The 13028-nt window shown below is 39.2% G+C and overlaps 1 protein-coding gene across 3 annotated transcripts in view; it reads left to right on the top strand.

Moving 5' to 3' along the window:
• Positions 1-242: 242 nt before the first annotated feature.
• LOC143027762 (venom protease-like) overlaps positions 243-13028 on the top strand; it is a 72714-nt gene continuing 59928 nt past the window's right edge. For all 3 annotated transcript variants that reach the window (XR_012966643.1, XM_076189286.1, XM_076189287.1), the window contains exon 1: positions 243-373. Coding sequence is in view for 2 of the 3 variants with exons in the window: in XM_076189286.1 (XP_076045401.1) it covers positions 304-373 (70 nt within the window). In the remaining variant the exon portion in view is untranslated. The remainder of the gene's footprint in view (positions 374-13028) is intronic.

Consider the following 13028-nt stretch of genomic DNA (forward strand, 5'->3'; position numbering starts at 1 on the left):
GTGGCATACCTAAGATTGATTTAGTTGTCTTAAAAATTATTGTTCTCCTATGTGGTAGAATAAAACCCGAGATATTTACCGTATGTGTAGAAAAAATCCTAATTATTTTCGTTTCTTTCAATAAACGGGCACAAAATAATTGAATGATCTGTTGACGTCTGGCATCTAACGGGTACCAGCGGAAAGTGTTACTGGTCGTGGGAATTTCCCTATTTTTTTTTCCTTTACACACGAGCTATATACTTCACCTGAGCCCCTGAAATCTGTTCAGGATGTACAGGGTTTCTCCTGTCAGTTTAGAAGATGGTCTCGTCGGGGAGAGTTCCATTGCTGTCGGCTTTGCTCTGCGCGTGCGCACTACGATTTACATTAGGTGAGTTCGTTTCGGCTACAAGTTAAACAAAAACAAAACGCGTACGTATCATGATTTTTCGTACACATATTCGTGTACTCTTTCCCCATGTATGTGGAAAACTGAACACATGTATTTGTAAATGTGACAGATGAACAATAAATCACTCGTAAATGGCACGGTGTTAATTAAGCAAACGTTAAACAATGCAGTTGACAAGCCTGATCCAGTGAATATTCGTGTTTGCCAGGCAGACGTTCAGCGAAACAGCATAATGTTTCACTGGATTCAGGCTTGCCAACTGCCAAAGTACAGACCTGACAAAAATGAGCTTTTATTTGAAATACGGTTAAGCGCAGGAAATGTGGAAAGGAAATCTTGTGGTTTACTCAAAACGCCTTTATTCGGTAAATAAAATCGTCGGACATCAACCAGAATAGAAATAACAAAGTATTACATTAAATTGAAAAAAACTGAATGGGTGGCATTATGTGGCCTTGATGAGACCGGTTTGAATGTTGGCATCACAACAGAGGAATGAAAAATGGACATAGGACGTCAAATCCTCGGCCAAGGTGAAGATGGTGTGCAAAGGAAACGCTCGATATATGTATATATATATAAATATATATATATATATATATATACACATATACATATATATATATATATATATATATATATATATATATATATATATATGCAATAAAAACACTAGGAGCGTGTGTTCACAAATGCGTAAGTAACCACTAGGAAAAGTAAACTAACGAAGCAGAGCGCTTTCGTATAATTACATCTTCAGTGCAGATACAAAGAAGGAATTATCATAATTCCTTCTTTGTATCTCCACTGAAGATGTAATCATACGAAAGCGCTCTGCTTCGTTAGTTTACTTTTCCTAGTGGTTACTTACCCATATATATACATATATATATATATATATATATATATATATATATATATATATATATATATGTGTGTGTGTGTGTGTGTGTGTGTGTGTGTGTGTGTGTGTGTGTGTGTGTGTGTGTGTGTGTGTGTGTGTGTGTGTAAGAGTAGGGAACACAGGAGTCTCAGTCCGAGTTTATTCCTGACTAGTTTCGCAGGGATCATTTGAGAAAACATATCTACGAAACTAGTCAGGAATAAACTCAGAATAAGGCTCCTGTGTCTCCTACTCCACTTACGTCAATCTGTCAGAATGTCTCAACACACACACACACACACACACACACACACACACACACACACACACACACACACACACACACACACACACACACACACACACACACACACATGTATATATATACATACATATATACATATATGTATATATATACATATATATACATACATATATATATATACATATATATATATATGTGTGTGTGTGTGTGTGAAATATGTATACATATAAATATATATATATATACGTATATATATATATATATATATATATACATATATATATGTGTGTGTGTGTATATTAGGGTCTTCCATCGTATATAGGCGAAATTTCAAAGTAATAACATTTCTTTCTCCAGGGTGTTAGCTTGTTTCATTTAACAAAAAAAAAAACGTCGTAGATGTAATCATTTTACAATCGATGTATATTAAAAGGTCGCGCATCGAAGTTAAATTATTTGCTCCTCCAGCCGCCTCGAAGGAGATGTCGAGGAACTCATCATCAGCCCCAGTGGGATCCGGCGGGCTCGAATGAAGTGCCGAGCTGCCCTGGCCGCTGAAATGAAGAAGGCCTTCAACCCACAAGTCCCTCTAGTTCTCCACTAGGACGGAAAGATCATGGAGGACTTCTCCCTTCCCGGCAAGGAAACCGTCGACCGACTACCTATCCTTGTGTCTGGTCACAACGTTGTCAAGCTTCTTGCTATTCCGAAACTTCGTTCGGGGACTGCTTCGGTGATGGCAACGGTGAATCTCGAGACAGTGGATGAATGGGGAGTGAGAGACCGAGTCAGCGGGCTGTGCTTTGACACAACGGCCTCTAACACGGGCCACAAAGGAGGGGTCTGTGTCATCCTCGAGAAGGAAATCGGCCGGCATCTCCTTCATCTTGCCTGCTGGCATCATGTGGCTGAAATCGCCTTGGAAAAGGTGTTCGGAATGTTCGAAACTTCCGCATCCCCGAGCATTGACATGTTCCGTGACTACTGGCCCCGAATTGGCCAGAATTCATTCACGACGAGCGTTCAAAATGAGAAGTTGGGACCTCTGGTCGAAGGATGGAAGGAGGAGGTAATCTTGTTCTGCAAGACTCAGCTCCAGCAGCAACAACCGAAGGATGATTACAAGGAACTCCTCCAGCTGACCATCATTTTTCTCGGTGATCATCTCCCGGGAGGGTTCCGATTCAAAAGCAGCCTGGAGCAATCCATCGGGCGAGATGGAGGGCTTGTGCCATCTACACACTCAAGGTGGTTCTCTTCAAAACCTAGTACCCCCATCGAAGATCGACCTGGACCTTCTCGGCGGCCGTCACGGCGCGAGGCGACATGGAATCATCTGGAGGAAGTGGCCATCTTTATCACAAAAGTTTACGTGAAGTACTGGTTCGAGGTCCCCTCCGCTGTCTTCGCTCCGAAGAACGATCTCGACTTCCTTCAAGCCCTGGAGGCATTCCCCATCAAAGCCATTGGCAAGGCAGCTTCGAGCGCATTCAATCGCCACTTGTGGTAAGTGTTGGAAGTGCTTGTTGCCTTTGCTTTCTTTGACGACCGAGTCACAGTGGCAGAGAAGAAGAAAATGGTGACGAATCTTCAAAGGGTAACCCCGAACGACCCTCCGAAAAGGCTTCCGCCACTCTCCGCCAGCTTGAAGGACCTCTCGGATTTTGTCACCTCAGCCACAATGACATTCTTCAAGTGCCTCCAGCTGTCAGCTGATTTCCTCGGTAAAGATCCTGGGGAGTGGGCAGGAGACGAAGAGTACCGCCATTCTCGATGCCTTGTTGGATCTCTGAAGGTGGTCAACGACTTGGCGGAGCGAGGAGTGGTGCTCATGTCCGAATTCAATGCCTCACTCACGAGAAACAAAGAGCAGTAACACTTCGTCCTTCAAGTAATTGAAGCACACAGGAAATCTTTCCCCACTTCGACCAAAGCAGCTGAAATTCATGTGTTGGGATTTGTAAATCCCAACTTATTGGGAGGAAATAATTCATCGTTTGATGAGCTTTGGTGCCGTTTGTTTGAGTATTGCTGGTCGTTCAGTTCAATTTTACTGAAGCACGGTAAATAAACATTTGAAGTTTAGTGTGCAACCTTTAAATATCATTTGATTTCAAAACCCTTTTTTCTGTATCAGTTTTGGATTAAAAAAAATTGATTGACGCTCTGGAGAAGTTAAAAATCAAACTTTCATTTCTTAGAAGCACCCTAATATATATATATATATATATATATATAATATATATATATACACATATATATATATATATATATATATGTGTGTGTGTGTGTGTGTGTGTGTGTGTGTGTGTGTGTGTGTGTGTGTGTATTTAATATATGAAATAGAAATGCGTATTAGAATTGGTTAGAAAATGTTTGGCAAGTATAACATGATGAGAGACTACATATTTGAAGCGCAAAATTTTCTATCGATGTAGAATGCCACCCATTATACCGGTATATGGATGTCAAACTTGGAAACTGATGAATGCGATGGAATCAAACCTAAATGTGGCGGTACACTAGGCATTTCTCGCTAGCATGCTACTTGCTTTGTTGGCAAAATTTTTGCGTTTCCGTCACACAGGGAATGCTTTGCTAGTGACTTTTTGGCTAGCGGCTAGCGAAAACAATATTTTTAGAAACGAGTCTGTGGTAGTCAAATGGAGGAAAAAATTAACACTGACTTCATATTATTCTAATCTTTAACCAGTATATAGTGACATTTAAATATAGAGAATAAAAAGCTCATGTATAAATAGTAATATACAGGCTTAATTCTATTTATATTTTACATTTTAAACCCAGGGTTGGTTGCTCATTTGAGCACTCAAACAAACAGCAAAGTTTGCTGTTGGTATTTCCCAGTATACTAACCCCTTTTCCCAGCAGGAGTCAGTAGTATGCTACTCACTTTGGATAGCAAGAATCAAAGATAGTTGCAAAAGCAAGTAGCATGCTAGCGAGAAATACTTAGTGTGCTGCCACCTTCAGTGCGCAGAGGAGAATGGGGAGATCAATGGTGGGAATAACGCTGATAGCCAGATAGAGAGCAGCAAGTTAGGCGAGAGAGCAGATTGGAGTGATACTGTGGAGGCGGTAAAAGACCGGAAGTGGAACTGGGCAGGTAAGTTAGTGAAATTGAATGATTAGTGATGGAGCAAGTGAGTTATTGAATGGACGCCGCGAGATGGGAAGCGTGCAAGAGACAAAAGGTGGAGGGATGAGATAGAGAAGTTCACAGGAGTAACGTGGTAGAGGTTGGAACAGTCGTGCGAGTCATGGAATGGTAAGAGACCTTTGTTCAGCAGAAGACTTAGAATGGCTATAGATATATGAAAAAAGTATACAGTAAGGAGGTGACATGGAGAGGTGACATGGAGAGGTGACATGGAGAGCAAGGACTTAGGTCATGAGTTGACCTTGACCTTCCTAGACTACAATATCAATCTGGAGAGAAACTGTCCATGATGAACTCAATAATTTATTATGTCTGAAATGGCCAGAGCTCATGTTTACGTTTTTTTTTTTTATATACGAACCAGAAATTAAATATGGTTATATTACATTTCTTTCAGAGAAATATTTCAATCGCCACAGTACCTTGAAACTAGCCCAGTTCATCTGGGGGTCATGAGTGGTTTTGTGTGGGAATAAGTCACCTCTTGACTGGGCTGTCTTGACATACCTTTGTCAAGATATTCTGGTTTCCAAATCCTTTCTTGGTTGACCGACATAAAATTTGTCAGAGTGAAGGCGGTTCGAGTCCTGCCTAGCATCAAATGAGTTCGTAATAAGGGCATACGACATTAGAATTTCTGTTTCAGAAAGCCCTTCCTAAGAGTGCACCGTCCTAGCCATCCCTATATACACATACATACATATACCAAAATCTTTTTCCCCTTACAAGGGAGGTAGCCAAAAAGGAAAAGGTATAAAATCATTCCCCCCCCCATTCCATCCCTAAATACACTCCACACCCCTCCACCCTCCCTCTCATCTTAGCACCTCCCAGATGACAGGTCATCCCTACACCTTGTCCACCGCCCTGGGTCAGAAGCAATGTCGCAAGACACAGCATATCCACAGCAAGGCCGCTTCATTAAATCGGTGACCCCCACTCTCCATCCCCCATGCATAAAGGAGAAGACGGGGAGAAATCCCTTCGGGCTGCGTCAAATTTTGCTCACACATACCACCTCACCCCACATCCCCCCGCCCATTCCACCTCATGCATCACAACATCATCCATATACAACCATTCTCCATTCACCCCTGTTTTCTGTCCTCTCCCGTCCTTCCTCAACAGACATTCCCCTCTTCCCCAAAGCCCCCATCACCCCATCCATCCACCTCATCCTAGGACGTCCCCTCATGTTCACTCCCTCCACATCTGCCTTCCATACCTCTTTTACTAGTCTTTCTTCACTCATTCTTTCCATGTGTCCAAACCATCCTAATACTCTTTCATCAACCCTATCTCCCAACTCCCTTTCCACCCCTGTTCTCCTCCTCACCTCCTCATTTCTCACTCTATTCAGCCTAGTAACCTCCATCATACTTCCCAGACACCTCATCTCAAACACATTCAAACTCCTTCTCTCTTCCTGTCTTATGTTCCATGTTTCTGCCTCATACAGTGCTGTTGGCACAATCACTCCTTCATATAGTCTCCTCTTAGCATCCATTCCCAAATGTCTATTCCTCATTACACTCTTTAATCCACCAAGGCATTTACTCGCTTCTCTCAATCTACATTCTACCTCCACCTTCACTCCACCTTTTCCTGCCACATTTGCACCCAAGTATCTAAAACTATCCACTTCCTCCAGTCGCTCTCCCTTAATGCTCACTTCCAGATTACTGCCACTTTCACCCCTTGTACATCTCATCACCTTACTTTTACCCACATTTATCTTCAGCTTTCTTCTATCACATACTCTCCCAAACTCTGTCACCAATTTCCTCAATCCCTCCTCCGACCCTGCCACAAGCGCAGTGTCGTCTGCAAACAACAGCTGGCTCACCTCCCACTTTTCTCCATTTTCTTTAACCATCTCCAATCCCTGACCCACTACCCTTGCATTTACCTCTCGCACTACCCCATCCATGTATAAGTTGAACAGCCAGGGCGACATAACGCATCCTTGACGAAGTCCCACCTTTACCTCGAACCACTCACTCTCTTCATTTCTAATCCTGACACAAGCTCTACTACTCTCATAAAAACTCTTGACAGCTCCTAGAAGCTTTCCTCCTATCCCGTATATCCGCAAAACCTCCCACAGTGCCTTTCTGTCTACCCTGTCGTAAGCCTTTTCCAGGAACACACACACACACACACATATATATATATATATATATATATATATATATATATATATATGTATATATATAATTATATATATATATATATATATGTATATGCTGGTACATTGTGACAAGTTGATGAAGGTGGAAAAAGAAGTCACGGGTCTAGTTCCGAGTTCCTGAGTTTATTCCTGACCGGTTTCGCTCTATGCTTCTTCAGAGGAATGTGACTCTGGAGTGAAGCTGGCGATATACATAGTCTGAGTAAGACCGCGTTCCTCCTTGGAGGTGGGCTCCGTTTGGTTGTACAATGGTTTATAATTTTTAATACAATGAACAATAGTGATAACACAGTATACAATAAATTGTTGTGATGTTATTATAAAACAGCTCCGGTGTGTGTGGAATGTTGATCGAGGGTGTAACAGTGTAAGTGAAGTGAGTGGTGTAAAAATGTGGGAGTCCTAAAAAGTGTCATAAGATAACTTATAGTATTAAATGATATAAAGATAAATATCCAGATAAATAGAATAAAATAAAATAAAATAAAATAAAATAAAATGAAAATAGATTGAAAAAAATAATAATAATAATAATGTGCTAATTTAAAGTGACATGACATCTCATCGCATATCGTTGGGTGACAGAATGTTATAAAAAATACATACACATACATACATGGTACAGTTTTACATATGGTACTGCAAATAATAAATAAATAAATGGATAATAACATATTTGGACATATTCGGACAGAATAAAAATATAATAATAACAATAATAATAACCAAACGGAACCCACCTCCAAGGAGGGAACGCGGTCTTACTCAGACTATGTATACCGCCAGCTTCACTCCAGAGTCACATTCCTCTGAAGAAGCATAGAGCGAAACCGGTCAGGAATAAACTCAGGAACTCGGAACTAGACCCGTGACTTCTTTTTCCACCTTCATATATATATATATATATATAATATATATATATATATATATATATATATATATATATATATATATATATGTATGCAGGAAAAACCACTGGGAAATAAGAAGATTAGTCCGAACGTTTTCGTCAATTAAAGACATTATCAAGGAATAAGTATTCCTTGATAATGTCTTAAATAGACGAAAACGTTCGGACTAAGCTTCTTATTTCCCAGTGCTTTTTCTACATATTATTTTCATGTGTGCCTTGTGAATTACTGCAATATATATACATATAAAATCAGACAAGAAACAATAGTCTCAAACTGTCCGGAAATAGATTCAATTTGGAGGTAGGTAGAAACAACTTTGCCAACCGTGTAGTTAATGAATGGAATAAACTTCCTGCACAGGTAGTGCAATGTAGTTCAGTTCGAAGCTTTAAGTATCATTTAGATAAATACCTAAGTAAGATGCTGTAATGATTATAATTTATCTTATATTATTTGTTTTTGTTTTGTTATCATTTGTCTGTCTGATTTTCATATATTATTAGTTATATGTCAATTTATTATTATTTACTATTTACCTGTTTGTTTATTATTTAACTATACCTATGCATTTATTTATGTATTTTATTTGTTATTTACATTGTTGTAGTTTTTATTTATTATTTTATTATTAATATGATTTTTTTTTTCGCATCCGACCTAGATATGGATCAAAAGGTCTCCTGTCGGCATGCTCCGCCTTTGTAATCCTTTGTAAATATATATATATATATGGATAAGTAAATATGCATATACATATATATACATGTATATATATATAAATATATGTATATATATAAATATAGATGTACATACATATATATATATATTTTTATATATATATATATATATATATATATATGTATATATATATATATATATATATATATATATATATATATCACTGTCCCGTAATGTCGTAACACATTAATAAATACACTAAAAACCCACTGTTGATCGAATTTAAGAAAAGAAAGGAAATAACGATTTCCGTATATTTCGATCACTTGCTGTGATCCTCTTCAAGCGGAATACAAAGACAAGAGAAAACACATATCTTATATACAAAGGACAGAGGTGGAGTGAGGGAACATGGACATGTCATATCAGGTAGCGTCTATATTGCTGCGCGGGCCTTGTGGCAAGTCATCCGCTTTTAAAACAGAAGGAAGTGATTTGTTAACTGCCAAGGTGGTTATATAATCAGGTGACCATTGTCCTTTTGAAATGTTAAAATTAGGGAATTGTTTAATTAAGGAAGATTCAATGATTTTCCTTTTATAACTACATTTTGATTTGAAAATGATCTATGCCTCGTCCCAGTTCTGTTATGCGTATTTTACTGAGTTTTTATGTTCTTTTATTCTTGTTTTCAATTCTCTACCCGTTTGTCCTCAACACACTTCATCACATCCTGAGTAGGGTAAATTGTAATCTCCGAGCTTTATGTCTTCTGTTGTTCTGTGATGAACGTTGACTACTTTTCTGAATGAATTATTGGGGTAACTATAAATGATTTTTACGTTATCTTTTGGTAGTATTTGGGAGAAATTATTGATAGATTTGTTATAAGGAAGCTTTAGGCAATTTTTGTTCCATTTATGATGCTGAGATGGGTGGGAAGTGGATTTATAGTAACTGGTTTTGGCCATATTTAAGGTTTGTTTGTAAGCAAGTCAGTTAAGAAGATTAGGGTACCCAGACTGTATTACAAGCAAAGCCTTAAGTAAGGCCAAAACCAGCTTCTTATACTCCTCCTTTTCTTTCTCATTTAAGCAGTTCACTCTAAGTACCTCCCTACCTTCTGCCCTTTTCCTCTTTCTCCACCTATTCTCCACTCTCAATTTACCTTCCACCAGAAAATGCCCCGATTTTCCCCACTCTCTCCCCTTAGAACATGTACATCCTTAACTCTTCCTGCTATACTCCTTGTGACCACTATATAGTCCATTAACGCTCTATCTACCACTCTTCCATCCACCACCCTCTCCCATGTGTACTTATGTTTGACTTTCTTCCTAAACATTGTATTTGCTATCATCAACTCTCTTTCAAGACACATCTCCACCATCAATTCTCCACTACGATTTTTACCTGGAACTCCATACTTCCCAATCACTCCATCTATTGCTTCGTTTCCTACCCTAGCATTAAGGTCTCCCAAAACAACTACATTGCCGTTTCTCCCTAATCCCTCTATGCACTCATTTATATCTACCCAAAAAGCCTCACTTTCTCCTACGCTCTTCTCACTATTAGGCCCATACACACTTACAAAAACCCACATCTCCCTTCGCAGCTTCACCTTCATCCACATCAACCTTGATGAAATCTCCTTCCACTCAACTACACGCTTACTTATCTCTTCACTTACTAATATAGCCACCCTTTCTCTCCCTCGTCCCCTCTTCACTCCTGAGTACCTCCCAGCTACACTCCCAAACCCACACTCGCCCTTCCCCTTCATTTTAGTTTCACTCAAAGCCAGCACATCCATCTTTCTTCTCGTAAAAATACTGCCTATCTCTTCCCTTTTACTCTCATCTGTACCACATCCACGCACATTAAAAGACCCAAACCTTAGGGTACTGGTAGGAAAACTCCCAGACCCTCTTATGCTTTTACTTTTTTTTAGGAATGTCCCCTTTCGGGGCTACAGGTAGTAGGACTCCTAATCCCATCCCCCGTCTCGTTTTTTTGTCGACCCTTACGACTCGAGTGGAAAGACTTGGTGGTAGCATTCTCTTCCCCCACCACAGGGTAGGCGAAAAAAGGAAATAAATATTCAGAGAAATGGTCCAGGACAGTATAACGGAAGGATAGTCGTAGTATAAAAGCGTCATCATTTCTCTATGAACAGATTCTACCTCTATCACAGACAAAATGATGTGTGGCTCTGGTCAATAGAGGCGCCCCATATAGACCCTAAAGTATGAACTGCATGCTACTCTGCCACAATAACATGCAGACAATACCCCAGACGGGGATGATGATAATAGTAATAATAATGATGATAATAATAATAATAATAATAATAATAATAATAATAATAATAATAATAATAATAATAATAATAATAATAATAATAATAATAATAATAATAATAATAATAATGATAATAATAATAATAATAATAATAATAATAATAATAATAATAATAATAATAATAATAATAATAATAATAATAATAATAATAATAATAATAATAATAATAATAATAATAATAATAATGATAATAATAATAATAATAATAATAATAATAATAATGATAATAATAATAATAATAATAATAATAATAATAATAATAATAATAATAATAATGATAATAATAATAATAATGATAATAATAATAATAATAATAATAATAATAATAATAATAATAATAATAATAATAATAATAATAATAATAATAATAATAATAATAATAATAATAATAATAATAATAATAATAATAATAATGATAATAATAATAATAATGATACATACATACATACATACATATACCAAGGCTTTTTCCCCCTTCCAAGGGAGGTAGCCAAAAAGGGAAAGGCATAAAAACACTCCCACCCATTTCATCCCTAAATACACTCCACACCCCTCCCACCCTTCCTCTCATCTGAGCACCTCCTGGATGACGGGTCATCCCTGCACCCTGCCCACCGCCCTGGGTCAGAAGCAGTGTCGCAAGACACAGTACATCCACAGCAAGGCCGCTTCATTTAATCGGCGACCCCCCCTCTCCGTCCCCCTTTGCATATAAGGCGAGGACGGGGAGAAATCCCTTCGGGCTGCGTCAAAATTTACTCACACATACTACCTCACCCCCCCCCCCCGCCCATTCCTCCTCATGCAGTCACAACATCATCCATATACAACCATTCTCCACTCACCTCTGTCTTCCGTCCTCTCCCTTCCTTCCTCAACAGACATTCCCCTCTTCCCCAAAGCCCCCTTCACCCCATCCATCCACCTCATCCTAGGACGTCCCCTCATGTTCACTCCCTCCACATCTGCCTTCCATACCTCTTTTACTAGTCTTTCTTCACTCATTCTTTCCATGTGTCCAAACCATCCTAATATTCTTTCATCAACCCTAACTCCCAAATCCTTTTTCACCCCTGTTCTCCTCCTCACCTCCTCATTTCTCACTCTATCTAGCCTAGTAACCCCCACCATACTTCTCAGACACCTCATCTCAAACACATTCAAACTCCTTCTCTCTTCTCTTATGTTCCACGTTTCTGCCCCATACAGTGCTGTTGGCACAATCACTCCTTCATACAGTCTCCTCTTCGCATCCATTCCCAAATGTCTATTACTCATTACACTCTTTAAACCACCAAGGCATTTACTCGCTTCTCTCAATCTACATTCTACCTCCACCTTCACTCCACCTTTTCCTGCTACACTTGCACCCAAGTATCTAAAACTATCCACTTCCTCCAGTCGCTCTCCCTTAATGTTCACTTCCAGTCTACTGCCACTTTCACCCCTTGTACATCTCATCACCTTACTTTTACCCACATTTATCTTTAGCTTTCTTCTATCACATACTCTCCCAAACTCTGCCACCAGCTTCCTCAATCCCTCCTCCGACCCTGCCACAAGCGCAGTGTCGTCCGCAAACAACAGCTGGCTCACCTCCCACTTTTCTCCATTTTCTTTAACCATCTCCAATCCCTGACTCACTACCCTAGCATTCACCTCTCGCACCACCCCATCCATGTATAAGTTGAACAGCCAGGGCGACATAACGCATCCTTGACGAAGTCCCACCTTTACTTCAAACCACTCACTCTCTCCATTTCTAATCCTAACACATGCTCTACTACTCACATAAAAACTCTTGACAGCTCCCAAAAGCTTTCCTCCTATCCCATAAATCTGCATAACCTCCCACAGTGCCTTTCTGTCTACCCTATCATAAGCCTTTTCCAGATCCATAAAAGCCCAAAAAACATCCTTCCCCTTTCCTATAGCTTTCTCACATATCTGTCTTACCACAAAGATCTGATATACACAACCTCTACCCGTCCTAAATCCACACTGTTCCTCACCAATTACTCCTTCTGTTCCTCTCCTAATCCTCTCAATTAAGATTCTCCCATAAGCCTTCCCTACTACACTCAGCAGGCTAATCCCTCTGAAATTACTACATTCACACTTGTCCCCTTTTCCCTTGTAAAGAGGAACTATACAGGCA

The sequence above is a fragment of the Oratosquilla oratoria genome, chromosome 8 (assembly GCF_046742065.1).
Source record: "Oratosquilla oratoria isolate Oo_2021 chromosome 8, ASM4674206v1, whole genome shotgun sequence".
NCBI lineage: Eukaryota > Metazoa > Arthropoda > Malacostraca > Stomatopoda > Squillidae > Oratosquilla > Oratosquilla oratoria.